A 17,178-nucleotide genomic window follows, 5' to 3' on the forward strand; every position below is an offset into this window, starting at 1 on the left:
TCTCAAATATGTAAACATGGTTTGGTTAGTTTGAGTCTTGTCCTGAATTGACTGAACCAGTTTCCTGAAGGAGGATTAGAGTTACTCCAGGACTAAATGAAGTCTTAAATAGAATTTACAAGGCAGGTGTAACTTCAGGTTAAGGATTTATTTGGCCTGTTGAAAATAAGAGCAATGAAGCACACTTCCTAAACAAATACATGCTGACAGGATCATCCAAATTCAGTCATTTTGATAAGAACGCTGCTGAGGCTCATACTTGTGTTTTAATCACAAGCAGAACATCCTATATGCCTTCCCTCTGGGCTGCTGGTCACTTTAAGGTTTTAGGTATTCTGTTCACAAACTAATTCCTTTTTCTGCCTTTAATTATTTTTCCTGCTTTTACTCCAATTCCACAAAATAATGGGTTTCGTGCAATGACGACTAACATTGGTGGTTGAAATAGAAGTAGTTCAGCACTCCATAGTCAAGAAAGAAAATTAAGATGTTTTTCAGAAAGACACTTTTAAAATCAGGATTAAATATTTTTGATCAATTCCTGGTTTCATTTACACCCTCCCTGGAAAACCTCCATCTAAGCGGGGAGGACAAATTTGATGTCTGCAGACATCTGTTATATGATGAGACAGATAAATACATTCTGTTTTTAACATTATCTTTCATCAGTGTGGTAAATGAGCCTATATAGATGAATGCTGAACGAGTGAATGTTCTTTTGCAATGTTAATGTATTCCTGCCAGTTCTAGTGACTCAGTTTTTTGCCACTGCTTATATCATCAGAATCATTGCCTACACTTCAGTTAAATGTGTAGAATGTCATATGTCTAACAGGTTAATTTCACTGAACCTAAACTTTTCAATTAAACAATAGACAATAAGTGACAAAGAAAAATGATAAGAATGATAACAAATTCAAGGCAATTGTTAGGAGAGCGACACCCATCGTTTTCCCTCTAATCAACCCTGCACATAAACCACACAGTTTCCTCTGATGGCAGCTGCCTTCTGCAGCCAATGCATGCTTCAGTAACCTTCGGTTGACTTGAAGCTCAGTCTTCAGTTACCTTTTTATAATGTCCACTCTCAAAACTTTATTTTACATATACTATGTTTAAGTCTAGTTCTGTCTCTTTTCCATTCATCCATTGTCCCGCTGCACTACATGAAAGCCAAAGAAATCCGGATGTCATTTCATTCCGGTTTATCTGTCTCGGAACAAACCACAAGGCTGAGCAGATCTTCCCCCTGCTGGGCTGGAAAGCAGAGATCAAAGCGCCGTTAAATTAGATGAGCTCGGTCCAGAACTGCTCAGAGCGTCGGTCCAGATAACTGGGAGGGCTCTAAGGAGATGGATATGATGATGAACAGAGTTGTCACTCTTTCTTGTGTCGCCAGTCCTGCTTTTCATCTCTCAGGCGGCCAGTCATCTGAAGCGTGATTTTTGAACCGTGTATTCAAATGACTGGTTTGAGACTACTTTGTGTTTTTGCATCTGTCTGTTATATAATCATAGTTAGACTACGGTTTGTGCAGTATAAATCTTTACTTTTAAAGCAAGTGATTGGTAGAAGCTTTGCATTAGTTTCACTAAATGTGCGCAGTGGTTGAAATAAGCTACAATAATAATATGCATAAGAAATATGTTGATTATGATTATTTTTTGCTCTCTTCTGCAGGCTTGTGGATGACAGGTGTGTGGTCCAGCCTGATGCTGGAGATCTGGCCAACCCTCCAAAAAAGTTCAGAGGTATGTGGGATTATACCAGTCACACTAGCTCGAGGTTACACACACACAGAGAACAGACATGCATAAACATGAAAAAAAAAGAAAGACTCAAGGTTGACCAGATCATTTGCAGTCAATGTTATTCAACACAACACTGTGGTTTTAGAGAAGCTCTGATGTGTGTAACTAACTCTACAAGTTCCTGTCTGGTAAAAACCATTAACCTAAAAAATACCCTTATACCACATTAAATAACCCCCCCCCCCCCCCCCCCTCCCCCAGACTGCCTCTTCAAGGTTTGTCCCATGAACAGATACTCTGCTCAGAAGCAGTTCTGGAAGGCAAAACAAGGAAAACAAGGAAACAACAACACACAGGGAGACTTGTTCAAGAAGCTACAGGTAAAACTTTAAAATCTTGGCGAATGATCTTAAACCAGTTTTCTCTTGCATCCTGAAGCTTTAACAAATCTTTGTTTTATTACTCAGCATGCAGCAGAACTGGAGCAGAAGCAGAATGAGTCAGAGAACAAGAAGCTCCTGGGGGAATTTGTCAAATATAGTAATGTCATCCAGGTACAACCCATCTTTTCAGTACACTTCTGACATTGTGTTGTCCTACTGTATGTCCAGAACCTTGTTTTTGTTTGCCTGTTTACCAAGAGTGTGTTACTGCCATCAAATGTAACCCTTGTTTGTTAACTGATATCAGGAAGTGTGTTTTGTTCTTCTGTTCTTCAAATTGAGTCCAGTAGAATAACACTGTAGATGAGTTCATTTGAATCCAAAAAGAAGCATTAAAGGACAAGCTGACAAATGTTCAAATGTGTTTTTAAAACAATATTCAGGTGTCCAAATTAACATTAAAATAGTGTTTGCTTGCTGTAGTCATTCCTCTTGTTTATACTGGCTGCTTAAAGGTCCTTTCCCAATACCTTTACAATGTAAGTGATGGGTAAAAAAATGTTCTTGTTTCAGTTCTTGTTTTGTGCAAAACTGCGTTCAGTAAGTTTATTTGAGGTGTAAATGAGGATTCAGCAGTCTAAGTTAGTAAAATCAAGTTACAGCATTTTTAGCACAACATTGACTGTTTTTGTTTTGTCTGTACAGTGTTTCCGTGTTGCTGCAGTGGAGAAACAGTAACGAAAAGTGTAAAATCTGCTCTAAAAAGACTAACTTTGGAAAATATCCACTTAATTTAACTCATTTAGACGACCTCAGATAAACTTTTGAATGCAGTTTTGCACAAAACAAAGACTGTATTTTGTCCTCCATCACGTACATTGAAAGTGGATTAGGAAGGGATCTTTAAATGGCCAGGAGGAATGATTACAGTGAGAAAATATGTTACAGTGTTCATACGGGCACCTGACTGTTGTTTTTTTTAGACCAAATTGTGAACCCTTAACCACCATCTGCTTTAATTACTTATCCCCCCAAAATTGGATCTGCAATCTTATCAGTGTTATTAGATCTGTGTTATCTAAACACCCTGATTCTTCTGTCTCAGCTCCTGCACATTAAGAGTAACAAATACCTGACAGTAAACAAGCGTCTCCCTGCTTTGCTGGAAAAAAATGCCATGCGGGTTTCTCTGGACCCAGCCGGGAATGAGGGCTCCTGGTTCTACATTCAACCCTTCTGGAAGCTCCGCAGCGAAGGAGATAATGTAGGTTTCCTTCTGCTTGGCATCATAATTTTTTTTTCTATAGACACAAATACTTCAGAGCAACTTGACACTGGTGTTCCTATCTGTTACAAGTACAACAGATGTCTTTTGGTGTGAGAGCCAACTTTTTCATCCTGTAGACTGTCAGTTCATTGTTTGTCCTGTTCCAGTAACATTTTCTGATTTTGTCCTTCCCCTTTGGCTTCAGCATCCTATGGTTAAAGGTATTGCTCTTGATTGTGCATGATGTTTGTGCATTATAAGGTCAGACACAGATTATCATGTAAAAGCATGGTTGCACCGGCCTTCCTATTCCTATCTACTGTATGTCACTGATACTGCATCTTTGTATTTGAAATGTTTTATGTTTTAAATATTTTAGCGCACCACTGGAGTAAGTGTGATACCATTTTAAAGCCACAGTGTGCTTGTGTGTGGCTGCTTAACATTTCAATATTTAGTCTATTATAGTTTATATTAGAATGGGTTAGAGAGCATGAATTGTGCAAATGATGATACAGTAGCAGGTAGTATACTTTTCAGTCACCATCTCTCTGTATGCTGCATTCACGTCCACTCACCATGGTACACATAACCTGTTTGCTGTGAACAGCTCTACCACCATCTCATGTGAAGTTCAGTTTGTTGCTGTTGCACATGGCACCCTCTTTAAAAAAATAAATAAATAGGGGATGTTTGCAGATTTTAGACAAACCCCTCGCATGGATACACTCTTACTCTCTGTTTAATCATTTGAACACCCACTGGAAGCTTACCAATCTGCATCTCCTGCTGGGATATGACATATATCTCTAATTGGGTTCAAGGTGGTCGTTGGAGACAAGGTGGTACTGATGCCAGTGAACGCAGGGCAGCCTCTTCATGCCAGTAACATTGAGCTACTCGACAATCCTGGCTGCAAAGAGGTGGGACTAGTTCATTTATTTATTTATTTATTTATTCAGTACTGAAACATTTTGCTATTGTCAGATAAAAGCCTACCGACTACAACTCTGAAAAACATCTAGTTTGTAGTTTATCCGATGTTTTTTTTAAAATGAAATGTTTGGTCCACAGATGAGCATATAAGTATTATAATTTTGGTTTTAAAAACGCGATTTTACAAGGATTTCTGCAGACATCACGTGGTTCTCATCATGTTATAAAAAATCTGATTTCATGTATTATTCTCTCTGGTTCACGCTGCAGGTTAATGCTGTTAACTGTAACACCAGCTGGAAGGTCACCTTGTTCATGAAGTTTAGCGACTACAGGGAAGATGTGCTGAAGGGAGTATGTTGTTTTATTGCCTTCAGTTTGATCTATTTAGAGCATTTTTTAAAGCAGAAATGCATGCAGTCATCTTGCAGTGATCTCACATTTGAACATGTCCTCTGTCAGGGAGACGTGGTGAGGCTGTTTCATGCTGAGCAGGAGAAGTTTCTGACCAGTGACGAGTACAAGAAGCAGCAGCATGTCTTCCTCAGAACCACGCTGCGACAGTCTGCCACCTCTGCCACTAGCTCCAAGGCTCTCTGGGAGATTGAGGTAAAGCACAAACAGGAATTGATGTCAATTTTAAGAATATAATTGAATTTGGTTTGTTAAAGACTTTTGTAATTATTGCTTTGTTGCTTTAGTAACCAATAGGCTTTTATCAACAAAATAAAGATCACACAAAAATCACACTTCAATTAACAGTTTTTTCATAAATAAGGATCCTAAAGTCTCTTTTACAGTACATTCTGTAATATCCAACTGCATTAGTAACCAATAGGCTTTTATCAACAAAATAAAGATCACACAAAAATCACACTTCAATTAACAGTTTTTTCATAAATAAGGATCCTAAAGTCTCTTTTACAGTACATTCTGTAATATCCAACTGCATGCCACTTTGATCTTTTAGTTGTTCGCAATCCTCTGTCTATTGTACTGTATGTTCCTCTTTATCAGCTTGCACAAAATTCAAGTTCCTGTTGTCACTCTGCTTTTTCTGCCAGAACGTACTTATGGTACTATATCAGTTGTTGACATGTTGTTGCGCCAGTATGACAAACACCAAATTCCTGTTGTGCTTGGCAAATAGGATGACTCAAATTCTGACTATTTCTTGCACCCAAACATGCTAAACCGATGTTGGTGTATCAAGTATTTGAAAATGAAGTCATGCACCCCTGTTTCATTTGGTTTATGATCATTTGACAGAAATCAGCTGCTTTTAAACCAATCATTTATTTCTGTCCACTGAACAAATCCAGAAAAACAAACCCAGACATAAACTAAAAACTGTGAACAGTGTTGCATGTCTTTTTGCACTATTTTAGAATAGAATTTCAAAGTAAAATCAAAATCTCATATTTGAAGGAGGCAGAAAAACATGATGAAGGTTTTTTTTTTTTTACTCTCATTTGCTATTTTGTGTCTCCATGGCAGGTTGTGCACTATGACCCCTGCAGAGGTGGAGCCGGTCAGTGGAACAGTCTCTTCCGCTTTAAACACCTGGCAACCGGGAATTACCTTGCAGCTGAGGTGAGTTTCACTCTTCAGCAGTCTACTTATCTATCTACTTTTATAAGACAGCTCTTCAGTTTCTCAACAAGCACATTTGAGTGGGGATTTTATGTGATGTGCTGTAGGTGGCAGTGTTCCCATTGATATGGCCAGTGTCACACATTGCATAGTTTGGATAAGGTGATGGGGATGATACTGACATAATTATCATCAAAGCTTTCTAGATCTGAGACCACTGACCACTCTGTCTCTCTGCAGGTGAACCCTGAATTCAAAGACAGCACAGTGGAGTCTAAGGGAGAGGTGAGACAGTCAAACAACCACATTAAGCTGCAAAGTCACATATGGATGACCTCAGTCTGGGGCATCAGATTGCACTTGACTGAAAGAAGGAATGAGTTGTGGATAGGAGAGAAGATTTTATGGGTGTTTAGTAGAAAGAACGGTTATCTCAGCAGTTATACACGTTGTCTATCCAAGTTTAGGTCCTTCTCTGTCTTCTTATCTTTTGGTTATGCAATACCACCACTTCTCTCTTACACACACACACACACACACACACACACACACACACACACACACACACACACACACACACACACACACTAATTCTGCCGAACTCTGAATCTATATCTACACATTTTTCTTCAGCTCATAGCTACCTTGCACATTTGTATTCTAGCGATGCAAGCACACACACACACAAACTCTCTCACCCTCACACACTTTCTCATGCACATGCTGAATTTCAGACACACAGGGGGCTCCTTACATAACGTCTGGGTGTGGGGGTGCCCTGCGAGAGGGGATGGAGGGGAGGCAGACGTGCTGTCTGCTTTGCTCCACTCGCCTGTGCTAAGCTGGTGGGGTGAGTCACCAGCGGAGGGGGTGGAAGGGAAGGGGGGGGGGGGCATGGGGTGGAGGAGAGGAGAGGGGAGTGGGAGGATGGAGAAGCTGAGGTGTGGAGGCAGCTCTGGGGAGCTTCCCATTGACATGCAGAGAACAGTGGGAGAAATTAACCCTCGCCATTATCTGCTGCATCTGCACAGTGCAGACTGTACCATCCCACTTACTGCAGTGTATAATACACCACACATAGAAGTCATGGCTCCCTCATTAGTGTGAGACACTGACAGCATAGTTTGGTTCACATCCGTCCTTCCATAATTATAGATTGTAGCAGCAGTTATGCTCATCAATCAATATTCACTGTCATGACGTGGAAACCTGACACAAAACATATCAATAATAACAATGTGGCATACTGACTCATCAATGCTTACCATAAAAATACCAAGTCTAGTGAAATTAAGCTGAGTTTTCAGAATATGGCAAATTTCTATTGTTCAGTTTGTTGATTGTTAATGGTGTAAGTGCAGTTCATGTAAGTTCATGTTCATGTGATCATGTAAGTTGTGGCCTTGTGAGGAAGGTAAGTGAGCCAGAGTAGCTGCATATGAAGAGGAGAGAACTGCTGTTAGTGTCTCAGCTGTTTGTCAGTAAGCAGGCAGTTAATTGATTAAAAGCTGTAACTGTTAATCCATCCATCGTAATCATCCAATAATTTCTCAAATATTTGCTGGTTGCAACTTTAAAAATGTGAGAATTTGCTTGTTTACTAATATATGATACTAATAATAAGGTGGCTGTTTATTTTCTTGATCGCTTTTTAGCAAATAGTGAAAAATAAGCATTTAGACTCTTTTTACTAATTTCTACTTCTTTTCTGTATGCATTTTTGTGTGTGTGTATCCTGGTGCGCGTGTGTGTCTGGCTGCCGCAGAATGAGACTGATACTGTATTCTCCAAGAGGAAGCATCAAGCAGCAGAGAAGATTGCTTTCACTCTTGTGTCTGTTCCCCATGGGAATGACATTGCCTCGCTGTTTGAGCTGGATGCCACCACTCTGCAACGGGCTGACTGTCTGGTGCCCAGGTCAGTCACTCACATGGGGGCAACACAATTAATAACAAGTTACATCTGCTGTAGTTGTATTCACAGGGGGCATTTTTCACTAGAGCCCACAGCACAGTACAGCAGTTGTTGTCATAACATCTGCCACTGGGGTGAGATAAAGTCACTCAACTACAAAACTACCTGCTTTTCTAAATTTCTCTTTCAAATAAGTGTTGCTGTTTGTAATGGAGCAATCTACACTGAAATACACTGACATGTATTACTTGATAACTTTCCAGTGAGACAAAACTGAGATAGAAGCTAATATTTTAACACAACACTAATCTACCCAATAGCAACTTTGTGAGGCTGCACTTGGAATAAAGATGCTTTGAGCTAAATGCTAAATTTACAGGACATCACCTAAGTCACTGGAGTACTCATGGATGTGCCCAATATCATGGCAATCCATCAAATGGGTGACCAGATATTTCACTGAAAACCAGAAAAGAGAACCTCATGGTGGGACTAGATGAAAAGTCAAAGGACCCCCAAAGTCAGTAGGATCCATCCTCTGAGGACCATGAATGTCTGTGCTTGTTTTCCAGTAGATGCTGAGTTATTTCAGTGAGAGTCACATTTAGCATGGCGAAATTTAAAATTGAATATGAGGCTAATTGACTCACTAAAGTAACCTTTTCAGTTAAAAACTAACTAATCAATTAAGAATCCTGTGTGGTCTAACTGACTGGTCTCATCCTTCCTCAGAAACTCTTATGTCAGGCTCAGGCACCTGTGCACCAACACATGGGTGACCAGCACCAATGTCCCGATCGATGCAGAAGAGGAGCGTCCGGTCATGCTCAAGGTCTACACACCTACACATTCACGCATACACACACATGTGTAAAGCAACAGATGCATTACTTTGGAATATCTTTTGACTTTCTCAATAGATTGGTACCTGTCCCACGAAAGAGGACAAAGAGGCTTTTGCCATTGTATCTGTTCCCCTGTCAGAGGTCAGAGACTTGGACTTTGCCAATGATGCCAGCAAGGTCCTGGAGTCCACCGTGAGGAAGCTTCAATATGGCAACATTGCTCAGAATGAGCGGAGGTACAGGCACAAGCATGATGACACAGGTGACACAAGATGGTGCAAATTTTATGATTTCATATTTTATTTTTTGCCATGCATATATTTCAGGTTTGTGACGAAGCTCCTGGAGGACCTGGTTTTCTTTGTGTGTGTGGTACCAAACAACGGCCAAGACGTATTGTCCGTGGTCACCTCCACACCCAACCGAGAGAGACAGAAACTCATGAGGGAACAGAACATCCTCGCTCAGGTCAGCACACTCATTCACAACACCCCGTCTGTCTTTTCTGTCCTTTCTGGGACAGAATGCAGATTGGTCTGAAGTGTGACATGAAAGGGAATGAGAGTGATGTAGTAAATCTTAATATTACCACATGACTATAAGACTATCATTAGTTAAACTGACCCTTGCAATAATCACAGACTGGCCTGTTTTCTGTTCATACAGATCTTTGGCATCCTGAAGGCTCCGTTCACAGATCAGGGTGACGGTCCGATGCTGAAGTTGGAGGATTTGGGAGACCAACGCTATGCTCACTTCAAGTACATGCTGAGACTCTGCTACAGGGTGATACGACACTCCCAGCAGGACTATCGCAAAAACCAGGCATGTTTCTGCTACACTACTTTCTACACGTGTCTGAATTGTATTAATGAAGAATTTTGAAGTATACATTTTGTTGGACTGTCTGGCAAATTCTATGCATGGACCACAGGTGACATAGTGATGCACTCATCCTAAGAATACTAGTTCTCGACGGTCATTTTAATTAATGGATCAATAGAAAAATAGTTAATGACAAGTTCAATAATGAAAGTGAGTGAAGAAAAAGCACATTTTCACTAATTAAAAACAGAAAGCTTAATTAAAAAGCAATACAATGCAGCATTTCACTCAGTGTCCCTGCTACAGTCTTTAGGTCAAATCAGGTACGACTGTGACTGATGCTAACTTATATTAGCTAACGTTAGCAAGATTTTGTGTATCTGCTATAGGTCATTTTCCTGTCTTCAGGACTTTACTCTTGTGCTTTTTGCCTACATGTTAGTGTGCCTCACACAAACCTTTGATTATGACATGAAGTAGACACACATTTCCACCTCTGTTAGAAGATCCATTTGTTGCTTTAATTTCATGCTTTTGTTCTAATGTTACTCACTATCAGTCTAGCCTCCTAATAGTGACGTCAATAAAAGCAACATGTCACAGTAGCAAAAAACATAAATGTAAATAATAAAGTTAATAAAACTGAATTCCAGCGCCACCACCATCAGAGCCACCTGTGCTTTTACTACTGTTGCAAGTCATCGCTGTGTGGCACTTTGACTACTAGTAGGGCTCTCATAATTGCACAATAAATTATACGTTTTAAGTGTGCTTGTCATTATTTTTGACATTTTGTAAGCTTAATTATTAATTAGTCGATAAATAGTCAGCAGATTAATTGATTGAATCCCAACCCCAGGTGACAATAACCAGATGTTGTAGATTAACTCCAAAAAGCTCCTGTTGAGCTGCTCAGTGGCTAACAGGCTGTGGGAGTGACAGACAGTGTCAGGTGTAATTATGGGTAACTTCATGAATGTAAATCAGAGTTGTTGTTTTTTCCAAGGATTTGTTCAACAGGTTTTCCCTGGTTAAATAGACTAGATGCAGCTGACAGATTCAAGCTTCTGTGTGACTTTTTCTGTCAACTTTACATCACTATCAACTACATAAGAGATGACATGACCATGTGTTTTTTTCTGCCATTTAGGAATATATAGCCAAAAAGTTCACAATCATGCAGTCTCAGATTGGTTATGAGATTCTGGCTGAGGACACAATCACAGCTCTGCTGCACAACAACCGCAAGCTCCTGGAAAAACACATTACAGCCCGAGAGATTGAGACCTTCGTCAGCCTGCTGAGGCGCAACAGAGAGCCAAGGTCAGACATGTGCACCTCCCAAACATCAAGCAGCCCAAGGGAATAATTTCATTAAAAAACAAATACATCTCGTTGTCTTGTAATTTACTCCTTTATCAGTTGTTAATGAGGTGAGCTGTTATTGTATACACCACATTTACAAACTGTAAGAGACCAACAGAAATCTGTCTTCCAACATGAAGACTTAGAACTTTTCCAAGACAAGACTAACAACAAGGGACACATCTTGCATATACTGTATCAGTAATGCACAAATCTCCATGTGTACAGTTATTTCAGGTATTTGTTCTTGTACTGAAAACATTGTAAAACATGTTTTAAATATGGTGAATCATGTCTGGGCTATTCATCCAGGTTCCTGGATTATCTCTCTGATCTGTGTGTGTCCAACAAGACTGCCATCCCCGTCACGCAGGAGCTTATCTGTAAATTTATGCTGAACCCCACCAACGCAGATATCCTCATCCAGACCAAGTGAGTCACACCCTGTGGAATTTATATTTAAAACATCCCAGTTGATCCTGTCATATTTCACTCGTTCTTTTTTTAAACATGTACATACATGCAGAGAGCTGTTTACTCCAGTGTGTGTGTTTTGAAATGTGAATTTGCAGGAGTTTTACACCAGAGTGTAATGTGTGCAGTTTTTCTAGTGATTGCTTTATGTCACACTGTATCCCTCCCTCTCCTTCCTCCCCCCAGACTTATCCCAAACACAGAGACCACGTTGGAGTCGTCACTGCTGCAGGAGGAGGTTGAAGAGGAGGAAGTTTGGCTCTACTGGATTGACAGCCACAAGGAGCCTCACGGCAAATCCATCCGCCACCTGGCCCAGGATGCTAAGGGCACCCATAAGATGGATGTAGACATAATCACCTACTACAGGTGTCTGCAGCATTCTTTCCTTTGTGCTAAACCTCCTCTTCCCAGTAACACAAAAAGTGCTGAAGCAAGCAAGAGTGAATATTTCAACTTTTTTTCTTCCCATGTCTGCAAAGAAAAATTCTTCACATTCTTTTCTTTTCTCTCTCCATATCCTCCTCTGTAGGTACCAGCTGAACCTGTTTGCTAAAATGTGTCTGGACCGTCAGTACCTAGCTATCAATCAGATCTCCTGCCAGCTGCCTGTGGATCTGATCCTACGCTGCATGTTCGACGACTGCCTGCCCTACAACCTGAGAGCCTCCTTCTGCCGCCTCATGCTACATATGCATGTGGACCGCGATCCACAGGAGGCTGTGGTTCCTGTGCGCTATGCCCGTCTCTGGACCGAGATCCCCTCTAAGATCACCATCCATGAGTGAGCGTCAATATGTGCAATTATGTGCGTGATGGTGCGTGCGGGATGATGCAAGACGTCACATGCAAATTGTTTTTGTGCTTTTTTGCAGGTTTGAATATGAGTCCACTGATACCTCAAGAGAGGAGATGAAGAGGAAGTTTGCTCCCACCATGGAGTTTGTAGAAGAATACCTCAAAGATGTGGTCAGCCAGCCTTTTCCATTTGGGGATAAAGACAAGAATGAACTCACACTAGAGGTAAAATAAACCAAATATATGTAGGGATGGTAATGTCAGTTAGTTCGTTAGTCTACCACTTTGGTTCAGACTAAATGTCTCAACCATGACGTTTTGTGTAGACATTCATGGTGCCCAGAGGACCTATCCTGCTGGCATTGGAGATTCCTTGATTTTGTCTCTAGTGCCGCCAGCCGGTTAATATTTGGAGTGAAAAAATCAAAATCTTCTTGTCAAATTGTTACAAGCATTGTCATTACGAACATGGTTAGCAAGTACAGCCTTCCAGCCCCAGCTAATATTGCTGCAGACTCTTAGTTTTGTTCAGGTGTGACTCTAGTGCTTTCATTACTCACTAGGTTATTTTTTATGCACTGTTGTAAAGTTTCTTTCTAATGATGAATTGCTTGTTTAATTTTTCTCTTCCAGGTGGTAAATCTGGCTCGTAATCTGGTTTACTTTGGTTTCTACAGTTTTAGTGAGCTGCTGCGTCTCACACGCACCCTGCTGGCCATCCTGGACATTGTCCAGCACCCGCTCACTTTCATGAACAAGCTCAACAAGAGCCCAGAAGCTGGTCAGTGCTGTTATACTGTGCAAATGCATTATTCATTGCATTAGTGAGGTCAGGTTAACAGTTTTTATTCAGCACCTTAAATGCAACTGAGCTGGTTAAAAAATTGAAAGACAGTAAGAAAAAAAATACATCCTGCTATGTCTTAGTTAATGGAGTTTGATAAAGACAGTGAAAGTGTTTTGGATCAGATAAGTGTCAGTGGAACTCAAATATGAAGTTACAGTATTCAAAACATGTTGACATGAGGGTAAAGATTACTTTCTGCAGATCAAAGTACAATTGGATTTTTTCAATGGTTTGCACACGGAGATAGAGGTGGTTAGTAATTAACTGATGAAGATTTTTTTTTAGGCAACAATGTCCTGCGTACAATCCACGGTGTCGGGGAAATGATGACTCAGATGGTGATGAGTCGAGGTGTGCCACACAGCCTCCCTGACACCTCTCCTTGCTTGCGCTACGGAAAAGGACACTTCCTGCCAGACAACGAGGATGTCATGGTGATGGACACGAAGCTAAAGATCATAGAGATCCTGCAAGTAAGCGTTGCCAACTGAAATGTGCATGGTGTGATATCTGGATGGCGCAATTTCACCTGCTTGATTTTGTTTTTCTGCCCTCTTTTTCTTCCCTCTCAGTTCATCCTGAGTGTGAGGTTGGATTACAGAATCACATATTTGCTGTCCATCTATAAGAAAGAGTTTGGGGACAAGAGCATAACTGACAACTCTGTCTCAGTGGCTGATATACCCATATTTACACGTGAGACATCATTCTTTCTTAATGCAAATACTGTAGATTTCTTTTGTTATTTTAGGTGTTTACCATTGCATTCTGCCATATCCAAATGATCTATTGTTCACTTTATTTTGTCTACAGCCTCTGAACCAGACATAGATGAGATTGCAACTAAAGCAGAGAGCATGTTTGCAGGGGGGTAGGTGAAGTTGTACTTATTTACTGACTATCTATGTTTTAATTCACTCTCAAAATATTCACACAGAAGAACTTTTTAAAAGATGTAAATTTGCTTTGTTTGAATAATCTGGCTCCTTTATCTCTATGGAGATCACTGTACCTGCTTAAAACTATAGTGAGGATTTAACTGACTGCTTATGTGTGATTTCAGCTCGGAGTTAAGTGCAGTGGAGTTAAGTGCAGTGGAGCTAGACGATGAGGGTGGCCGAACGTTTTTGAGGGTTCTGATCCATCTCATAATGCAGGATTACCCCCCACTGGTGTCTGGCTCGCTGCAGCTCATCTTCAAACACTTCAGCCAGAGAGCTGAGGTGCTGCAGGCCTTCAAACAGGTAACGACACAGCAGTTACACTTGAGCATTTGATGCTTGGTGACCTGACAGAGCGTGGCATTAGTCAGTTCCGAACTTAAGTCATTTTGGTCATGGTTGATGTAATCAGTTTGGATTAGGGCTCTCCAAAGGGCCAAGCAGCTGCTGTTGTAAAGTGTCTAACTATGAGCTTCCTCAGCTGGAATGTAGCTTTTAACAGCGAGCTGACATTCCATAGTGTTGCAATGAGACTTCTTGGCAGAGATTTGCTCTTACGCATATTTGTTCTTTTAATATCACTATGTCTGCTTTATTTCTCATCCTACGTGTGTATGTGTCATGTGTTTTTTCCAGGTCCAGCTGCTGGTGTCAGAGCAGGATGTAGAAAACTACAAGCAGATTAAGACCGACCTGGATCAGCTGCGTCTGACTGTTGAGAAGTCAGAGCTGTGGGTGGAAAAGAGTGGAGTCTACAGCAGTGAAGACATGGTGGTCAGGCAGGGCAAAGAACAGAATATAGAGGTGCTGTACCATCATTTAATGGCATCCAGTATCTAAAAGCAAAGTTTCACAATTCAGAAATTTCTGTGTGATACTCATTTTTCCACAGGATATTATTATATTTATTTTAAACATACCATTTGTCATTCAGTTACACTGGTTTCTTTGTTTGTTATCATTGTTCATCAAAGCCAATGGAAACCACACAGTGCAAACTATGTAGCTCAGCACTTAAGAATAATGAATAATAATGTCTGGAAGAACAAAAACTGGCTGTAAATCAGTTTTTATTAGTCAGGCCCGTAACATTATTATTGTTACCATTATTGCTGAAGAAAAGTAATGATAAGAATCAGCGCTGGGACTTTTCCCATTATTCTGTGACAAATCCCGGTAATTTGAGACAGGATATGGAGGTGCTTGTGTGCCAAAAGATAAACCTTGTGGGGGCTGAACACATGAGAATTGTGGAGCCTTGTCAGCCATGTCATTTAGTTAGAGAAATTGGAATATTTAACATACTGTCAAATTTTTAAACAAAATACAATTTGAATGTGGTTACTAAAGGCTTGTTTTTGATCCTGTATGACTCTCATCAGGAGGTTGTCTTGAGTCCAGTACAGGATGGAGACAATAAGCCCCAGATCGACAGCAACAAAGCAAACAATTACAACATAGTCAAGGAGGTGAGCTCCATGTCTTTATCTCCGGATTATTATTGTCAGATGTCTTTTTGTTCTGTAGTTGTCTATAAAATGTGCACGTCTCATCTGTAGATCTTGGTGCGGCTCAGTAAGTTGTGTTACCCGAGCAAGAAGAGTCGTGTGCAGCAGCAGAGGCTTTTGAAGAACATGGGGGCTCATACTGTGGTGCTGGACCTGCTGCAGATCCCCTACGAGCAGGTGAGGAGCAAGCACAACATCCAGCAGAATGACTACTCTCACTTTATGTCCCTGTGAAATCATCGCTGATTTGATCTGTCTGGTTCTGTCTTTTCACAGAGTGATGAGAAGATGAATGAGATCATGACGCTGGCACATACCTTTTTGCAAAACTTCTGCAGAGGGAACCCTCAGAACCAAGTTCTGCTACATAAACACCTCAACCTCTTCCTCACTCCAGGGGTATGTTAATATGACCTCGATTTGCTCCTCTTTGATCGACCTGAGTCACTTTTTAAGAAGGCACATTTATTGTAGAGTGATGTAAAACAAGAAGAAACTGTAGTTGCATCAGTAAAATAAAAGTTTCAAGGTTCAAAACAACAAAAGTCAGACGGTATAAGACGTTTTCATGTTCTCTTATATTCAAATCAAAGTACCTCTTGTATGATTTATATCTGTGATATGAAGATTGAAACACAGCTTCTGTTTTTGACCAGTTGCTAGAAGCTGAGACGATGCGTCATATCTTTATGAACAACTACCTGCTGTGCAATGAGATCAGTGACCGTGTGGTTCACCACTTTGTCCACTGCATTGAAACACACGGGAGACATGTTCAGTACCTCATGTTCCTGCAAACCATTGTGAAAGCTGATGGGAAGTATGTGAAGAAATGTCAGGACAAAGTCATGACCGAGGTGAGCATTTAGTTTTTCCACTTTCCACTTTATCCTGCAATGAACAGCTTCAGGTCATGGTTTAGATTAGAAAAATATTGATGATTTGCAGTCATTTTCCCCACAGATCTCTTGAAGATTTTAATATGTACAGGAGATTACACTTATTATAAACATAACATTATATTTGTAAGGATTACTATGGCCTGAAGAGGTTTAATTTCTTATTTTCATTTTTATCTTTTCTGTATCATTATGTCATCTTATAGGATAAGTGGATGCCATATATTCATCAAAGTATGCATTCTGTTTTCTTTCTTTGTGGCATTAAATTTCATACTAGTCAGGCTTCTTGAAATTATTTAAATTCAGTGCTTTAAGGTATCCCGCTTATTGTAATTTCTGCCCATGTGTTACAGGAAGAACAAATAGCAAATAAAACTACTATGTTTTTATATATTTGTTGCTTTAACTGTTAATGTACGGTGTATTCACAGTAGGATTACAGATGAGAGAATTATACATTAGGGCTACAACTGATGACTATTTTCATTATGTTTTTTTTATGATTACTTTCTCAATTAATTGATTAGTCATTTGGACAAAGGAAACCCAAACATAGTCACATCTGAGAAACTACAATCAAAGAACATTGGCATTTTAATAAATACATTAATCAGTTATCAAAAAAAGTTGCTTATTAGTTTTCTATCAGTCAACTAATTTATTGATAGATTAATCATTGCCACTTTGGAAAACTACAGAACAAAAAGACCTCTGATGCTTAGGGGTTAAAATCATAAACCTCACTGTCCCTGGTTTTGGACCTTGTCTGTCATCTCTCTACTATTGCTATCCAATAAATGCATAAAAAGGTAAAAAAAAAAAAAGAACT

The 17,178-nt window shown here is 40.1% G+C and overlaps 1 protein-coding gene across 1 annotated transcript in view; it reads left to right on the forward strand.

The window, feature by feature from the left end:
* The window catches only part of itpr2 (inositol 1,4,5-trisphosphate receptor, type 2), a 55,256-nt gene that overhangs the window by 3,799 nt on the left and 34,279 nt on the right, over window positions 1-17,178 (forward strand). The window contains 29 exon segments of the mRNA XM_053318855.1: window positions 1,681-1,751; window positions 2,013-2,131; window positions 2,219-2,305; window positions 3,240-3,398; window positions 4,226-4,324; window positions 4,608-4,691; window positions 4,800-4,946; window positions 5,835-5,930; window positions 6,171-6,215; window positions 7,696-7,847; window positions 8,577-8,676; window positions 8,765-8,925; window positions 9,016-9,157; window positions 9,356-9,514; window positions 10,665-10,837; window positions 11,192-11,311; window positions 11,540-11,722; window positions 11,886-12,137; window positions 12,229-12,376; window positions 12,785-12,932; window positions 13,284-13,471; window positions 13,571-13,694; window positions 13,812-13,881; window positions 14,089-14,242; window positions 14,576-14,743; window positions 15,322-15,408; window positions 15,499-15,624; window positions 15,724-15,846; window positions 16,104-16,304. Coding sequence (XP_053174830.1) covers window positions 1,681-1,751; window positions 2,013-2,131; window positions 2,219-2,305; window positions 3,240-3,398; window positions 4,226-4,324; window positions 4,608-4,691; window positions 4,800-4,946; window positions 5,835-5,930; window positions 6,171-6,215; window positions 7,696-7,847; window positions 8,577-8,676; window positions 8,765-8,925; window positions 9,016-9,157; window positions 9,356-9,514; window positions 10,665-10,837; window positions 11,192-11,311; window positions 11,540-11,722; window positions 11,886-12,137; window positions 12,229-12,376; window positions 12,785-12,932; window positions 13,284-13,471; window positions 13,571-13,694; window positions 13,812-13,881; window positions 14,089-14,242; window positions 14,576-14,743; window positions 15,322-15,408; window positions 15,499-15,624; window positions 15,724-15,846; window positions 16,104-16,304 — 3,886 coding nt within the window.

This window comes from Scomber japonicus, chromosome 5 (assembly GCF_027409825.1).
Source record: "Scomber japonicus isolate fScoJap1 chromosome 5, fScoJap1.pri, whole genome shotgun sequence".
Classification (NCBI taxonomy): domain Eukaryota; kingdom Metazoa; phylum Chordata; class Actinopteri; order Scombriformes; family Scombridae; genus Scomber; species Scomber japonicus.